The sequence below is a fragment of the Oculina patagonica genome, chromosome 11 (genome assembly GCF_052425735.1).
Source record: "Oculina patagonica isolate OP01 chromosome 11, crgOcupat, whole genome shotgun sequence".
NCBI classification, from domain to species: domain Eukaryota; kingdom Metazoa; phylum Cnidaria; class Anthozoa; order Scleractinia; family Oculinidae; genus Oculina; species Oculina patagonica.
In genome coordinates, this window is record NC_135768.1 from 15,740,414 (window position 1) to 15,758,335 (window position 17,922).

The 17,922-nt window shown below is 37.6% G+C and overlaps 1 protein-coding gene across 1 annotated transcript in view; it reads right to left on the reverse strand.

The window, feature by feature from the left end:
* Nucleotides 1–16,142, reverse strand: part of LOC144630297 (dnaJ homolog subfamily C member 13-like) — a 68,784-nt gene extending 52,642 nt beyond the window's left edge. The window contains exons 1-18 of the mRNA XM_078488628.1: nt 15,977–16,142; nt 15,781–15,856; nt 14,526–14,601; nt 13,938–14,011; nt 13,796–13,840; nt 13,167–13,223; nt 12,392–12,481; nt 11,189–11,242; nt 10,509–10,591; nt 9,402–9,461; nt 8,890–8,953; nt 8,271–8,366; nt 7,624–7,715; nt 6,801–6,886; nt 6,014–6,094; nt 5,733–5,809; nt 5,565–5,631; nt 4,955–5,060 (exon numbers count right to left, since the gene is read on the reverse strand). Of these exons, the coding sequence (XP_078344754.1) occupies nt 4,955–5,060; nt 5,565–5,631; nt 5,733–5,809; nt 6,014–6,094; nt 6,801–6,886; nt 7,624–7,715; nt 8,271–8,366; nt 8,890–8,953; nt 9,402–9,461; nt 10,509–10,591; nt 11,189–11,242; nt 12,392–12,481; nt 13,167–13,223; nt 13,796–13,840; nt 13,938–14,011; nt 14,526–14,601; nt 15,781–15,856; nt 15,977–16,044 (1,352 nt within the window). The 5' untranslated portion in view covers nt 16,045–16,142. The remainder of the gene's footprint in view (nt 1–4,954; nt 5,061–5,564; nt 5,632–5,732; nt 5,810–6,013; nt 6,095–6,800; nt 6,887–7,623; nt 7,716–8,270; nt 8,367–8,889; nt 8,954–9,401; nt 9,462–10,508; nt 10,592–11,188; nt 11,243–12,391; nt 12,482–13,166; nt 13,224–13,795; nt 13,841–13,937; nt 14,012–14,525; nt 14,602–15,780; nt 15,857–15,976) is intronic.
* Nucleotides 16,143–17,922: the final 1,780 nt, after the last annotated feature.

Consider the following 17,922-nt stretch of genomic DNA (forward strand, 5'->3'; position numbering starts at 1 on the left):
CGGTTTCGTATTGATCGTTTCGGTGGTCTAGCTTGTTTCGGTCGTTTCTTTTTGGTGGTTTCATTTCGTTATTTTGTGTTTTAGTACCTGCCGTCAATTTATACCCAGTCCCAATTCTACACTGATTTTCTATCGAAAATTAGGGGTGGTCCACAGGGGTGGTCCATGGACCTGGTCCACAAGGTGGTCCATGGACCGGGTCCACAAGGGTGGTCCATGGACCCGGGTCCATGTTTTGTATACGTCCATGCAGTGAACCAATCAAAACTCAAAGCAAATACCTGTAGCTGACACCTAGTGTGGTAAAACAAGTGTGGGCTAGTCATGATTGGTTTGGTTTTACTTCTGATTGGTTTAGAAAGTGGCGTGCATGTTTTTTTTTATAGCAATTACTAAGAGCAGTAAATGCAAACACGAAGCAATTGCAAATTACTTTTGACACTCTAGTAAAAATCGCTCTAATACATGTATTGATATGCATGTACAGGAGGTCAAAGGTCACCCTGTCTGCTAAATCTTCAGGACTCGAGACTAACTTTTTTGCTAACTAGCCTAGAGGCTAGTGACAGCTTTGATTTCACTAGCCAAAACCAATTTTCTACTAGCCAAAACTTTCAAGCATGTTTTTATTTTTTTATTTTACCAAGCCACCTGCGACAAAAACCAACGACAAATTGAACAAAAGTGTTTTTTCTTCACACAAAATAGAACATCGCACCATCTCGATATGTAATTCATGGAAAATCTGTCTTCCACGAAGGCAAAAACTTGCGTTTTGACTTAGGGACTTTGCTGTCTTCACTGCTGCAGAATAATCTCGGGTATCCATCAGAGCAGCACCAGTAACCGCACCTTACCTGTGTACATGAATTTTTTTTTGAAAGCGTTCACATACGCGACCTCTCACCCTCGTTGTCCATGCACCCTTCCCCAATCATTAATATTAACGTTACAACCTACATTATGCTCGATTTCCAGGCCGGCTAATAATTAGCAGAAACTGTTTCATTCCACTTGTCGCTTTCGTCACCGGAAAGCCCCAAAAATGTTATCGTTTTTTTTATTTTATTTTTTTTTATTCATTCAAAAACGTTACATACATACATTACAGAAAATTGCACAACTACACAAAAATACATAACTACAAAAAAAAAATACATTTCTACATCGCACCCGTGTGGGCCTAATTGTTTATAAGTAAATCTTCACCTACTAATTATCTAATTTAACCGACAAATATATATATATATATCTATTTGGAAATTCTTGTTAAGTTTAAATTACATTCTCCATTTTTCCATTAATTTATCTAAGTTCTTATTTTTAGTGCATATGTACTTTTCAGTTTCGTACTTTAAATTAACTTTAAATTTGAAACCTTGAATATTTGGCAGTTCTTTGTTTCTTCTACACCCCCATAAATATATTTTCCCTATAAGTAACAAATAATTAAGTAAGGGGCATTTTGGTGTTAGAACACCAATAAGAATATCTTTTAAATTGAGATGAACTTGTTGTTTTGTCAAGGACAAGTAATGCGATTCGAATTCTTTCCAGAAAGACCTTGAGTGTGGACATTCATAAAAAAGATGATGCATTGTTTCTGAATCGTGTTTGCAGAAAGAACACAGATTGTCTGCAATAAAACCAATTTTACACAATTTTGAATTTGTGTAAAGTATAGAATTTAATACCTTGAATTGAAAAGCCTTAACGTATGGTTCAAAAGCAACAGAATGGGGAAGAAGAAAAGCTTTTTTCAGTTCTTCATTGGATAAGTTAAATTCGCACTTCAGTTTTTGCACGTAATTTGGAAGGCGTGCTTTTTTAAGGACTAACAGCGAATAATACTCTTTTGATTTCTTTTTGGTAACATCGAAAAGCCCATTGTCAATTTTGAAGGATGGACTGACGTCTATGCGAACTGGCCCACGATTTCGCAAATTGAAAGGAACGGAATGGCGCAAACCAGTCCATTCTAGAAAATTCGTCCTTTCTATGTTTTTTGCAATTAACTCATAAGAATCGACGTTATTAAGATCAAAACGAAGGTCGCTTACAGTATGAATACCATAATTATAATATCTTTTATAGAATACTGGTTTGTTATTGATTCTAATTTCCTGATTATTCCAAATGAAATATTGCCAGTTGTTATCAGCTGCATTGTCTTCACGAAATTCACACCACCATTTCAATAATTCTGTGTAAAACAGGGAACTAATATTAAGATCTTTAACATTATAGTTACAATTAAAGAGCATCAGACCACCTGAGTCTTTTAGGATATATTCTAAATATTTTTTCCATGCGCCTGAATTGTCACTAAAAATTCTCTTCAGCCAGGAGAGGCGAAGAGACTTAATCATACTTTCGATATCGACCATTTTAATACCGCCGCCTTCAAAACTGTTTATTGCAGAAGCTCTAGTTACTTTATCTTTGCCTTTCCATAAAAAATTATACACCAAGTGGGTCAGTTCATCTATTATATGCTTAGGGGTAGGCATCAGAGAGGATAATTGTGTACAACTTTTGGTAGAAGCAGAGTTTTAATAATGGTAACCTTTCCGTAAAGTGATAGTCCTCTTGAAGACCAAATATTGATTAATGTTTTTATATTGTCAATTTTTTCTAAGAAGTTCTTCGAATAGAGCAATTTTTTATCATAAGAAAAAGAGACTCCAAGGGCTTTTATTGGTTCTTGAGGCCATTTGATTCCAAGGGGCTTCATCTCACTGCCTTTTAACGACCCTATCCACATTCCCTCTGTTTTCGAACTATTTACCTTTAAACCTGATACTTTTTTAAATTTGTCGAGCAATTGAAAGAGTTTATGTGCCGATTCTAGATCAGAGAGAACAGCAGTTGTATCGTCGGCATATTGTAGAAGTTTAGTTTCTTGTCGTCCAATAGAGATTCCTTTAATTGCTGTATTTTCCCGTACAGCGATTGCTAATATCTCTACAGCTAGAAGAAAAAGATACGGAGATAACGGGTCCCCTTGCCTGACTCCACGTGTAAGGTTAAAGTAATCCGAAGTCAAACCGTTATTTATCACACAACTTTGAATGTTTTTGTAAAAGGTCTTTATCCAGCGCTTAAATTCAGGCCCAAAATTGAAGGCGTTTAAACAATTGAACAAAAAGTTCCACTCTAAAGTGTCAAATGCTTTTTGAAAGTCAATAAATATTAGCAGGCCAGGTATATTTTCATTTTCTGTGTATTCCATGATATCAAAAATTGATCTGACTGTCTCACCAATGTAGCGATCCTTAACGTAGCCAGTTTGATTGCAGTGAATGATGTGAGGCAAAACATTTTTAATTCTAGTGGCCATTACTTTCGAAATAATTTTTGCATCTACATTAACAAGGGAGATAGGTCTCCAGTTTTCTATAAGCGTACGATCTTTTCCTTTTTTTTCAATTAGTGTAATGACAGCTTGCCTTTGAGAGTTGGACATTTCTTCCATTTCAAAGGACTCATTAACGCAATTGATAAAAGGTTCGCAAATAAGATTCCAGCAAGTTTTATAAAATTCAATTGGGATTCCATCGTTTCCTGGTGATTTATTATTCTGAAAAGTTTCTATAATCTTTTCACATTCCTCAGTAGTAATTCCGCCTTCGCATGATTGCCTTTGCTCGTCAGATAAGTGCGGTATATTTAAATTATTAAAAAAAGACTTTACACATTCAGGATCAACATCTTTTGTTTTATATAAGTTGTGATAAAATTGTTTTTCTTCGGAGAGAATGCGGTATGGGTCCGTTGTTATAGAACCGCTAATTAACAACTTTCTGATGTGTTTTTTGACGTGGTTTCGCTTTTCTAGATTCAAAAAATACTTTGAGCTTCTTTCACCATGCTCATGCCAGCGGGCTCTTGCGCGTACGATAATTCCATTTGTTTTCTCTTCGTAGAACAATTCAAGCCTCTCTTTAATTTCATTTAGACGAGATTTGTTTAAATCATTTGGTTCGTTTTCAAACAGCCTGGTTGCTTCTTTATATTCCTGTTGAATTAACTTTTCTTTTTCATTTCTTTGTTTGGCTTTTTCTTTAGAGTACTTGATTGCGTGCATTCTAATATTGTATTTGACCCAATCCCAAACACAGCGTTTGTCAGACAATTCCTTTTCCCCTTCTGCTATCCATTGAGGTATATTGACATTTAAATAATTTAAGTATTCTTCATCGTCTAAAAGAGAAGTGTTCATTTTCCACATTCCAGGGCCTTTAACTTCTCCAATTTCACCGAGGACTAAGCTGATTGCTGCATGATCAGTTTTTATAACAGGGATGATATCGGTACAGTTAACAAAATCACAGAGATTATTTGAAATTAGCCAATAATCTAAACGACATAATATTGTAGGCGATTTTTGACTCCATGTATAACTTTTTGTTTGAGGATTTTTAACTCTCCATATATCAACAAGATCTAACTCATTTTGCAAACTTTCTATACTATCCACGACCGACTTTCTTGGTATCATTATTCCGCCTCGTTTATCCAGAATAGGGTTTAAAGGGCAATTGAAGTCTCCACCTAAAATTATGTTTTCTTCAGAATCTAAATTATTAGTTTGAAGCATGGTAAATAATTTCCTAAAAAATTGAACGGAGTCTTTGTCTTTGTTTGGTGCATAAATATTCACAAGTACATACATGTTATGTATGTACATGTTATCGTTTGTTCGCTTTTCGGTAACTTAGTCCATAATCTTTGATACATGTATATATCAACAGTGTACTTGTTAGTTCTTTTCTCTCTGAGTGGATTTCAATTTGTGGTGTCTTTTCACAAAACTGCCTGAAATTCCCACTAGCCATTTTGGCTAGTGAAAGTCCAAAATCTACTAGCCAAAACTACATTACTACTAGCCTTTGGCTAGTTGGCTACCGTTAGTCTTGAGCCCTGATCTTTCTACAAAATGTACACATCTTACTTGGGTAGGGTTGTGAAGGCTTCAAATCCTGCTTTTGAGGCAACGAGTCTCCTAAGAGCTTGAAACTGTCCTTCAAGATCCTCCACAGTGATGGTGCTTTGATCACCTGGTAGAAATACATAACAGAATACATGTAATTTTATTTGAAAGATATTTTGTTATTGTACACATAAAAATCCACTTAACTTGCAAACTGTTTGATATAATTATAAGGTGGTGGTTCACCATGAATTATCACTACGTACATTACTGTTTTGTAGACTAAGTACGAGATTCATTGTATGTGTATCTTAACAGCAATCATTCACGCAGGACTTCACACAGTTTTGTGGTGATTTTCAGAACAGTACACATGTCCATGCACCAAAATGATATGCCTGAAGGGATCCCAGGGGACGGTTTTGTCATGCACAGCATTTGTAAGTTTGTCTACAAACACAGACTGATGTATGTTTGTTAAAAGCTACATGTGGACATACAAAAAAGCAAAATGCCTTATAAAGCTCTGTATGAGTGTCTGTATGAGTGATTCAAAATTGCACCTTGAGTGCAACAAAAATTGCATAGAAATCTGCAACAAGAATTCAAGTGAAGTTACATTAATATGTACCTTCCATTGCCAAGAGTGCTGTGATTGCTCCTGTTATTAGCTTCTCCTTGTTCTCAGCGAACAGTCCCTGTAGAGTTACAGCAAAGAGAAATGTGTTCATGAAATCTGATCATTGTAGAAACAACAGACTAATAAAAGGCAAAACTTTGTTAGGCATATTGTACTCACATCTTGTGTAACAGCATGCAGCAATCCATTGTATGGAATATTGCTGTTAAATCGTTCTACTGCTTCTGCAAATGTAGCTGTGAGAAAAGAGAGGGGTCAGGTTTTTGTTAACAAAACTAACAAAATTAATGCATATCTTAATTAATTATTCTTGACATGTAGCCCTTTTATAACTAGGAGGTGTGGTATGCAAGACAGACAGACAGACAGATGGACAGACAGACACAAACAAATAAATAACAAACCTGATTTGTTTTAAAATCGCAAAAAATATATTCTACCTGGAGGAACTGCAAGAAATCTGAGATGTTGGCTTTCAACTTCCTCATCCACAGTTGATATGATTGGAGCAAATCTAAAACCTTTAAAAATAAGAGTCTCATTAAAAAATACAATAAATAATTATTGGCAAACGTAATTACTACAACATTCAAAAATACTTTCTCGTTTCATTTAAAAGCCATTTTAAATTCATGTGAATAAACTAGGGTAAAGTAAGTGTTCACTGACAGCATTAATTTTTAACATGTTTCCCAGGTAGGAAGATACAATCCATGGTGCAGTGTATGCTAAGGTTAAGGCAGAGCAGTACAATGTACATGTAGATTGTTTCACTCCAAAACACAGTGAAACCTCATTTTTTTTTAAAACCATCGATTTCTCCAACCTCTTGACAACTTGAACCAAAAGTTGTTCCTTTCCCTCATTTAAACACAGCAATTTTATACCCCTGATTTCTCGCTCCTAATTTTCTCGAACCAATTTTCATTTTCTTGGAGCTTCGAAAAATCGAGATTCCACTGTAAATTAATAATTATTATTCCTGTCTAGTTCAAAAGAGTGATGGAATAAATGTTTAATTAAAACCAAAAACATGTTGAACACCCTAGAACACTAAACCCAAGCTTTATACATGTAAGTTAGTTAGGGATTGTGGTTAGCTTTTTGAAGGATATTCTCAGCTGTTCTGGTTTTCTGTTTTCTTTTTTCGTATTTATTCTCTCAATGATGGTTTCTATACAGTGTATATGGTAATCTGCATCAAATGAAAACTACTTGTAAACAAACCTCTGTTAGTTGGTTTCATTTTGACGCAGATGTCTCTGTTGCCACTGGCACGGACGCCATCAAGTAAACTGGCCAGCAGAGAGTCCCTTCAGGAAGGAAAATTGTTATCATCATTATCATTAATTTCCTTTTCTCCAACTGGTAAATAGGGCATTCAATAGTCAACTTTGATTTGTAGGATAGGGTGATAAGCCCCATGCTTTTTTTTTCTTTTTTTTCTCGAAGAAAGAAACAGAAAGCCTTAATAATGTATAAAACCATGAATGGACTTACCCCAGATTACCTACAAAACCTTTTCTCTCAGCGTCACTCTGTTTATAACTTGAGAGACTCTGAGGGAAAGCTGACGCTACCCAAACCAAATACCAACTATTTAAAACGAAGCTTTTCTTACAGCGGCGCTATGCACTGGAATAACATGCCCAAATGTCTTAAAAATGCCGCATCAGTTAATAATTTTAAGAAAATTATCAAGAAGGTAGCTGACGTATCGGATTCCCACATGGCAATCATGTAAAGCAGTTTTAGTTTTAGTTTCTTTAATACTTGAGCTAATTGTAACTGATGGTTTCCCGTGTTTAAATAAAGTTTTTACATTACATTACATGCTTAACCTACTACCAGCAAAAATAGGAAGGCCATTCTTTGTCTGAACTCTACCCTTTGACCAGTCCAACAAGATTGAACCTACCAAGGACTTGAGTTCCAGCTGTCAGCTCTAAGGCCATTGCGCCACACAAGCCTCACCCCCATGACAAAGTGATGACCTATGATGACATTATTCCTTAGCACACAGATAATGCCTTTTTCTTTCTCAGCTTACCTGTCAGTGGACATAAATTTCTTTGATGCTCCTCTGATAAACTCAACAGTAAACATCTGAGGATTTTCTGTACTGCGAATAATGGAAAACACCTGTTGAAAATAGAAATGTCAACAGTTAGTTATTCCCAAATCGATTAACACCTGTTTTCCTCTCCTATATTTAGTACATTGTTAAGAAGAAAGGTCATGAGCATTTATAGTAAACCACATACAGTTATGTATATGAACAGGTACATGTATGGTCAAAATAATTGAAGGGGTGCATGAAATAAGGCCCTTAGTGACTCCTGATCTTAAATTGAAATTCTCCTACACAGGGCAAATTGGAAGGAGAATCTAGCAATTAAATTTTATCAGAAGTCATGTTGGGTGGATGGTTTGTATCAACTGGAATGGAAGGACTAAGACCTTAAAACACAGTCCACAATTTCCAAACAGATTTTCTGGTAAATCTAATTTGCTTTCCAACCGAAATTTCTGGGATGTTTGCTTAAATGGTAAGCACCCCAAGTAAATTATTATTTCACTCTACAGAAACCAATGTCACATGCTAGTGCTGGCATAAAAGGAACAATTTACTCATTATATTATAAAAAGCTTCACTTTCTGCTGTTACTGCATTGCACAACATAACAAAGAACTTACATTAGAAAGAGGATGACAGCTGACAATGATGTAGGTTGCTGGATCTCTCTCTATGATACACGTCTCTGATAAACACAAAGTCCGAACCACAGGATCCTGTGTAAACAAATCAACATTTAAGTATCAATAAAATGTTACATTTGGCAGAATGCAGCTGACATTTTTAAGGAAAGGACTTCACACCTGGTTATACAGATGCCAAATTTATAAATTTGTCAATGTAAAAAAATTGTCATATCTTTAATTTTGGGTCAGGTAGCAGCTGTCACAAGGTCTCACATGAATAGGCTGCTTTTGATACCCGGTATATTAAAATTCAGCTTTGTAGCGAGGACAAGAGGACACAAACAAAAGAAATGAATAAACATGCTTGTAAAATTTCTTTTGTTTGTGTCCTCTAGGCCTCGCTAACAAGCTGAATTTAAATATATCGAAAGAAGCCTATTGCCCACTACCCTTCAAGAGAACAACAATAAAACCAGACAAAAAATGCCTCTAGCCCTTCCAAAAATAGCAACTGCTACACTGGAGAACCAGTAGAATTACAAGCTCATGTAAGCTGCTACACTAGTGTTGATTTTAATTTCTTTTAATTGGATGATGACAATGTCCAACTTACATGATGCCTTGGTGATATTTTCTGAACTTTAAACTCGGCTAATGATGTGATGTGTTCATCTTCACTACAGAAGAAATAATAAAATTAATATGTGATGTCAATAATGAAACTCATTACCACACATCAAGAGTTGTCTGAGATTCAGTCTGAAAAATTTCATGCTCTTTATGAAGCTCTTAGGAGATCTGTGTAAGTGCTTTGGTTAGTAGTAAATAACTGTTGTTGAGTTTTGAATTTCTGTGTCCAATTTTCAACCCTCATACATGTGGAAATAGCTGGATTTCTGTAGACAATGGTCACCACCAACACCTCCCACCATGAGTTCCATTTCAACAGTCCTCTACCAAATTTCCCACACTTAATTTAGATTTTCCCATGGTCAACCAAGGCTACGTGATCAGTGTGGAATTTTTTCTGGTCAAATAATAAATTGTCTCTTGTGGGGAAAACCTGATCATGTGAAGAGCGACATCTGTTTACTCCTACTGATACTGTAGCAGTAATCGACTTACCTAAATTTTCCAAATTTGTGTTTTAAAAACTGGTCAAATGTGATAGGTTTACTTCTTTGTCTGTAAGAGAAAGAGAAATGATACAGTTACAAAACAGGAATTAGTTAGACTGACACAACATCTGTAAAAATGATGGTTTACACATTTAAAGTAATTAATCCAGACCATCACATTTACTTTTCATTGTTACCTTTTTTGTGAAAATGTGTACTTAACAGCACTAAAACATTAGAAAGTGGGGTGGGACATAAAGGCGGAGGCCCAAGAGAAAAGGGGTGGGAGGCAGAAGAAGAGAAAGCGGAAAGCAGGATTCCCAAGGTGGCGGGAACCCAGAGAAAAATTGAGATAAATTTTGCAACATTTTGCTATATTTTGCAATAGAAATGGGACAAGGAGGAGGGAAGCACTACGGAAAGGGGCGGGAAGGGGGAGTAAAAGGCGTAAAGAGGTGCAGGAAGAGGAAAGTTCAAACCCCCTGTTCCCCCCCAAGCTACAAAAAGCCCACTCTATTTCTTTTATATGTACCCTAACTGATAGGTAAAGTCTGCATACAAGCCTAGTGGCCCAACAGGCCGGAGCTTATCCCGGTTTCCAGAGCATGAAGCGACTAGGAGTATTTCTACTCCCCCCTTGGATGGGATGCTAGTCCATCGCAGGGTTACCCCAGCAGTAAATTCGCTGGTACCCATTTATACACCTGGGTGAAGAGAGGCACTATGAGAGAAAAGTGTCTTGCCCAAGAACACCACACAATGACCCCGGCCAGGGCTCGAACCCGGACCACTCGACCCGGAGTCCAGCGCGCTAACCGTTACGCCACCACACCTAAGTACCAAAAGGTATCCAAAAGGAATAAGACCCTTAGGGGTTTAAAAGAGCTCTTATGGTAGATGACAGGGATGTAGCTAAGAAAACACTAAGCCCAGCTGGCTTTTCTGGCCTTGGCAGCTCTAACAGTTTACCTAGAGCTTTGTTTTCATATGAAATTTTAGCCTGATTAAAGTTCTATTTCAGCCCGTTAAATTAGCCAGCAGCCGGCCTTCAGGGCTTAGCAACTTTCTTGTTAATATGTGTTGATAACTTTCCTGGATGATCAAATTGACTCACTTGAGAGAGACACCCACATAGGCCATAGCATACTCTGACATTTTCTTCATGAGCTCATCCCTCTGTTCCAGTGCAAAGAGATGCTGAAAGAATATGATACAAAGTGATTCTCTGTTTTACATGGAGATGTTGTGGTTTAAATTTATCTTTGGTTGAAAATTTTTCAAATGAGTTTGATTTTGATTTTTCATTGTCTCATTTACTCATACAAAAGGAAATAAAAATCAAACTGGTTTGAGAAATTTTCAACCAAAGGTTAATTTAAACCACAACATAGATACCACCAAATCTCCACCAAAAATGTAAACAATCAACAAATTTCAGGCAAGTACTTTAGTTTTGAGCAAACTATCATCAGTGATCATCCGAACTAAAAACATGTACATTATGGATTCACTTTGAAAAATAAGTTGTTCTGCGATTAAAACCTACTGGGAACCAGTACCACGATATTTCTGGGCTTTGTATACTTATCTTTTTATTCTTTTTGCTTCTTTCATTGAGTTTTCCACGGAAAAGTTTTGCGGTAAAATTTTCTTTCATTCACGTTTTTTAGCGCGCAGGCAACCAAAATTTTCTATTGACAGATAGTCGCCAAATGGCCACTAAGGAAAAAAGTTAACATGGAGGGTTGCTGTAGTGGGATAAATACTAGTACATGTATGTGTTTACTGACTTACAAGTCTACTAAATCCACCATAAACAACAGCGATTCCTCCTGGGTAGTCTGACACCTGAAAGAGAAAAATACCACATTTCAAATGTATTGCAGAAGAGAAAGATACCTGTCATTTGAAGAACCAGATCTACAATGTACAGTGATGATTTTGTCAGACCATAAACATCATTTCAATACTTGCAGTGTTTTTTGTGATAGTACACAACATGTACTGAATTACCTACCTATCTATACCTATAAATGGTTTTCACTCACGTGACAAAGGGGCCATATTGGTGGACCAAACAATACAAAATGTTAAAGATGAGATGTTCGACATGACATAAGCATGGGACAAAGAAAAAATCCTGAGTCCACGACGGGAATCGAACCCATAGCCTGCCAGATACCGGTTGGGCGCTCTAACCAACTAAGCTACGAGAGACTCATTGTGAGCTAGGTTGATATGTGACACGTGTCCTGCATACTGCTAGGATCAGCAATGTCGAAATCATCAAGCTTATAGTAAATAATAAAGATGGTAAATTTCAAGCTCGGTAATAAATAATAAAGATGAGATGTTCAACATGACACGAGCATGGGACAAAGAAAAAATTCTGAGTCCACGACGGGAATTGAACCCATGGCCTGAACCATTTGCATAAAATAGAATTTAGTTCCCAACGGAGAGAAAGTCTATTGTTCTGGTCCACCAATATGGCCACCGTGATGTCACGTGAAAACAATCTAAATCTCTCCATGCCATAAGGCACATAAGGCTTTGACATTCTCTTTCCACCATCTAGGATCTGCTGCAAGGGCTCTGATATTCCCTCATGACTACCACCCAGCTGTTCGCCTTTCATCTTCAACCATATGTTCCAAATTCAGGTATGGTGTGCACATTCCAAACAGTCATTATATAAGCCCCCCTCCCCTCCCCCCCCCAAAAAAAAAAAAAAAATTTCCCCAAATCTCAGATGAAAACATATTTCCAAAACAAGCACTTTTATTTAGTGTCGAGCTTGTTTTGTTGTTAGAGAATTCAATACTTCATATCCTTACTATGTGGAATAGTAAGCCCAACTGAAAGGGACATTAAGCAATTTATATAAGCCAAAAGTTACCGGTATTTTTGGAATTTTACAGCTTGTACTTGTAGATAACTTATGGTACACCTGTCTTTCAATAATTATTCAGTAGACATAATGGTTGTTTTACTAACCTGTACAACTCCTTCTAATTCCTTGAAGTCATACGAACATAACTTTTCTCTTGTTGTTGGATCAATTTGGTCCAGAGAGCAAGGGGTAACCTAAGAGGCATGAACAAAACAGAACATTTGGATGCTGTTTCAACAAAAATTGACACCTCTTTCTCTGTGCCCCAATAAGAACTGTGCTTGGGTACATATGTAAATTGGTCAGACTCCAATGTTACATGTACATACCTCAGTGTAATGACGTACAACGTAAAGTGACTATGTTAATCATGTTTGTGTACCTTAATGGCTGGGGTCTCAACCCCAGGAATGGGAGTTACCATTATGAAAGTGCCAGGGATACAAATCATCTTAATAATTAGGGGGGGGGGGGATAATATTATGGTTTTTGGTCTCACTTGGAGTGTTCAGGACAGGACACTGACATTTTAAGATGTTGAAACACCATCATACACAAGCTTAAGTCGTGCCCAGATTGGTCTCCTTTAGCCAAGGGTTTAATTCAAATTTTCCAATGAGCATCTATGTCCCTTTCATATGGGAGTCCCCCCTTCTAGGGTCAGAACTCAATTTAAGACAAGACTGTTGTTGATGCTGTGTAAAGCCCAAGTATACAGGTATACAGAGGTATACATGTACCTTTGTAATGTTGCTGGCACATTACACCAACCTGTATTTTAGTATCTAATAACTCACTAACTTTAAATTTGGCTAGCTTTAATGTGTTAACAAAACTACTGTATATTGTATGTCCTACAAAGTAAGCATAATTGGTTACCTCTAGCACTACAGGTAGTCTTGTGTCGCTCCAGTGATACTTGTAAGCATTGAAACGCTGAAAGAACAATGCATTTTTTAGCTTGTTCATTACAGATTTTCTTTCATTTGTTAAACTCAGTACTGCAAGTAAACATGTACCGCTTTAAACAAGAGTTATTCAAGGCAGAGGTGTGGTGACCTAATGGTTAGCACATTGGACTCTGGATCAAGCAGTCTGGGTTTGAGCTCTGGCTGGGTTCATTACCTTGTGTTCTTGGGCAAGACACTTTACTCTCATAAGACGTATATACCCAGGTATATAAATGGGTACTGGCAAAGTTAATGCTGGTAGTAACCCTGCAATGGACTAGCATCCAACCCAGGAGGGGGAGGGGAGAGAAGAAATATTGTACTTCTAGTTGCTTAATGCTACAGAAACTGGGATAAGCTCTAGCTTAAAGAGCCACTAGGCTCGAATGCAGACTATAAAGGGCAGAGCAGTAACCTGCAACTCCCCATTACATGAAAGTGAAGTAACACATCCCACAGCACATTTTTTTAAGTGTTGAACTGTCTCTAATTTTATTTAATAAAAATTTATTTAATAAGTCATCCAAATAAATTATCTGCAAGTTATGAACAACTTACCACTTCACTTCCTGCTTTAAAGTCAGAGAATTCTTTGCGAAATCTCTGCAAAAAATATAAATAAATAAAATCAAATTCACTGAGTTTTCTATTTGAAACGTTGACTCGATGAAACAGTAAAGGTGAAATGAACTGCTCTTACAAGTGCTTCAGTCAACAAATCTGCTCTGTGTTCTGTAGAAAATGTCATGCTCTGGATTTTCTTGCTTGCACCAGCTGAAAATACAAAAAAATTAACTTAGCTTTGGTCAAAGAGCATCCCAGATTTTACAGAGCCTTTCTATTGCACATGACTGGTCATCTTTTAAAAACATCTTAGGTAATTAAACAGAAGTTCACTTCAGTAGGTTCAAAGGTCACATCTGTGGGTTGCAGTAAATTGCCAAAAAAAAACCCTTTCTGACGACATTTTAGCACTGCTGAGATCCCAGTAGAGTATCTGATTCCAAGGTTGTTATGCCATAATTACTATTAATTTATGCTACCAGGGTGGAATTTATATATAAGACATTGAATGTATCTCAAACAAATGTATGTGGATGAAAAGAGGATCTAAATTCATGTAAGAGACCTTTGTCCCCTCATGATCAAACGCAACAGCCTCTCTTACTAAGGGCACTTACACCCTACTAAAAAATAAAGGATCTTGTTTCCACACAGACTAGGACATACCAGGTAATTTGTGGATATCAACCAAAAATAATATTATAATACGTTTTATAAAACTTACTTTTCTTCATAGTAATGATAAGTTCATTGGCAGCTTTGGCACTTGGTGCAATTCTGCAGAAGTCATTATATGCCCACTAAAATAAACGGAAAAAAAATGTACATTGTATTGTCAAACACAGCAAATATGAGCCTAGCAAGCTTTACTACTGTGATTTTAGGTACGACCCAGGCAAAAGGCATTTTGCCCAGGCCAATTGGCTTCGACTACTACAGTCACACCGGACGTTCTTTTCTGGTCAACTCTGAAAATGTTGCAGTGCACTGGGAACCATGCTTCCAAATTCAAATTACTGGTAGTTTAACTATGCAAATTAAAGCTTGTATCTTTAATTTTGAAGTGTGAATCCAACCTGTCACTGATTTCTCACAGTCTGTTGATATACAGTCAATTATAGGGCATGCATTTGCATGTATTAATTAAGTAAGTGGACCTGGCGTGCTACAATTCAGAGTGTAATAATGCTCAAAATTTCAAACCAGCTCTGCATTAAGTACTTAGCCAATTTTGAAATTATGTGCTCAATTACTTCCTGAATTGTACTCCACTCAGTACAATTAATGTTACAAATTATGCACCACATAGAATCCCATTGCAATGCCGCACCAAGCCTCCCACAATGACAAGACAAAGAGAATTTAAGTGAAAAAATAAAGACAATAAGGTGTTCTTCATGGAGCAAATAATTAGAACAGATTAGTGTCAATACATGCTGTTTCCAATTCAATTTCCATTTTCCATTTCATTTTCCAAGTGCTCAATAAACCATTGGAGTAATGAGCTATTATTAGCTGTATGGAGAGTCACGTAAAAAATGAAGAAACAAGTGGAAACTATATAATTATGCAGAGGAAGGTGAATGGACGAAATTCTATCAAAAATTTAATATTTTGCATCTGATCAAAACTTTGTGATTTTCATAGGTTGATTTTTCTAAGTTTGATGATGTTCAAGATGAGCATACTATTAAAGTCAGTAAAGTGTAGCTAGGGAAATCAAACCTCTTGGAGTTGACACAAAATGAGAAGCATTTAGACAGCAGGGTTTTTCACTTTCCCATTGCGATAAAGTTGTGTTTAAAAGAAAGAAATACGATTAAGTGGAAGTTACCACAAAGGCTTTAAACACTGATAAAATCAGAGTTGTGGTAGTTGTTCAGAAAATGACATCATAGCAATTTAAGCCTTTGACAGTATACGTTAAGTAGTCACATGAATGCAATGTAAGCTTACTACGTACTGCAGTCCATTCTAACCTGATTTGTGACTTCGAGATTCGCAGGATTGTATGTAGTTATTCCTTTCGTGCCGATGGAAAAGATCCTCTTGTATCTGCAAGAAACAGCGAGAAAATCAGCTGATAAAAGAGCAATCGAACTGAAGACGACAACGTCGGCGCTAAACATGTGATGGCAGGCTGCGTCAATTCCGCATCCAAAACATTTGACTCACTTTCCACGCCATGAATGCTTCGTGGTGAAATAACAGGCCACGTCCTCGTTTCCCCAGACTGTAGCCATCTTTGTGTTCAATTTCACTTCAATCTGATCAAATCTTCAACAGAAGGAACGTACGAACGTCCCTCCTCTAGTATCAGGGGGAAGGGTCGGCCATCTTGGCCCTGTCTCTAGCTACTGCGCAGGCGTTGGGACCCAGTCTTCTGTATAGTTTTACTTTGCCTCGGCCATCGTCGATACTCGTCACCAGAGCTCATCTTTATTCCCGCTGCAGAAAAGATTTAAAGTTGAAAACTTATTTCTGTTGCCAAGTGCTGTGTTGGTGCTCAAAATTTCCTCGTGACCAAGTCTGGGTAACTAAACATCCAGTTCCAAGGAGGAGTGCAGCAATTTTCCTGGTTTCCTCATGCTACCATTGAAACCAGATTCCGCTCTACCTGCCTACTACAGCGCAGGCTTTTCCTTTATATATGTTCATACGAAATTGTCTGCTCATACATTCACGTGACATCACGGCGGCCATGTTGGTGGACTAGAACAACACACTCTCTCTCCGTTGGGAACTAAATTCCATTTTTATGCAAATTCTGCGCAAACATTTTGTGCCCGCCTTGTCACGTGAGTGAAAACCATCAATACTAAGAAAAGGTATGTCTCGTCACTAAAGGACTATTAGACCTGCTCCAAGACGATCATTCATGAATTGCGTGTTTGATAAGCGAGTGCAGTAAACCACACACAAGTTTTTCGGGGGGGGGGGGGACCAATTTTGACCCACGCACGCTCCGCACACGTGATGTACAAGCTTCCACGAGAGTTGGTCGCAAAGTCTCACATTAATGGCTGGACATCCCGCTATTGCGGACAAAATCCAGATCCCCGGCGAAAGAGGTTTGACTGGAAATGACTCCCGCTATTACGGACTCTCGCTATAACGGACACTAAACGACGCCCCGAGCGTGTCCGCTATAACGAGAGTTGATTCGAGAGAACAGTAGAACTACAGGAACAATGCTACCCCCCCCCCTAAAAAAATAGCAACTGCTACACTAGAGGACCTGTAGATTACAAGCTTACGAAAGCTGCTAAAATACTGACGGGTGGGAATTTAGACAAGGGAACACTTGCACTTTAATGCCTAAATGATCAGAAAACCAATGTGCTAGAGAGAATAAAAATTTTCCGTCCTAAAGCAATGAAAACTTAGATCTTGTCATGGGTTAAGCAGACTTAAACACATTTACTCCATTTTTATTGCTGGGGAGGGGCGGCTGCCTAACGGTGAGCGTGCTGAACTCTGGACCAAGCGGTCCGGTTTTAGCCCTCAGGGGGAGGGGGTCAACGCGTTGTATTTGTGGGCAAGACAACTTACTCTCGCAGTGCCTCTCTGTACCCAGGTGTACAAATGGGTACTGGCTAATTTATTGCCGTGGTAAGCCTGCGATGGACTAGCATCCCATCCAGGGAGTAGCAGCAATACTCCTAGTCTCTTCATGCTACGGAAACTGGGTTAAGCTCCGGCGTGATGAGTCACTAGGCTCGTACACAGACTAACCTTAACCTTCTCTATGGGTTAAGAAAAGACAAAGACAACACATTTATACTCAACCTCAACAAGAGTTTATTTGCTCTTCAATAACTTACACAAAATTCATCTACAGCTTACAAGAACAGGTTAACAGCTACAGATATCCGCACAACTATCACAAACCAGAAATGTTTGTTTATCCCTGTAAGTTCCGAGCTTAAAAAGTATATTCTCCCCACATATCGTCATACATATCTTTCCATGTTAGTTCTGATAATTAATTGGTATATCAAGACAATATCTCCTAGTTGATGATTTTCTATATTCTCTTTACCTTTCTGCTTGTCAAAGCATTCACACTTTGAACAGTACTTTGAGGAGAAATTACACCATGACAGATCACTCTTGGAAAT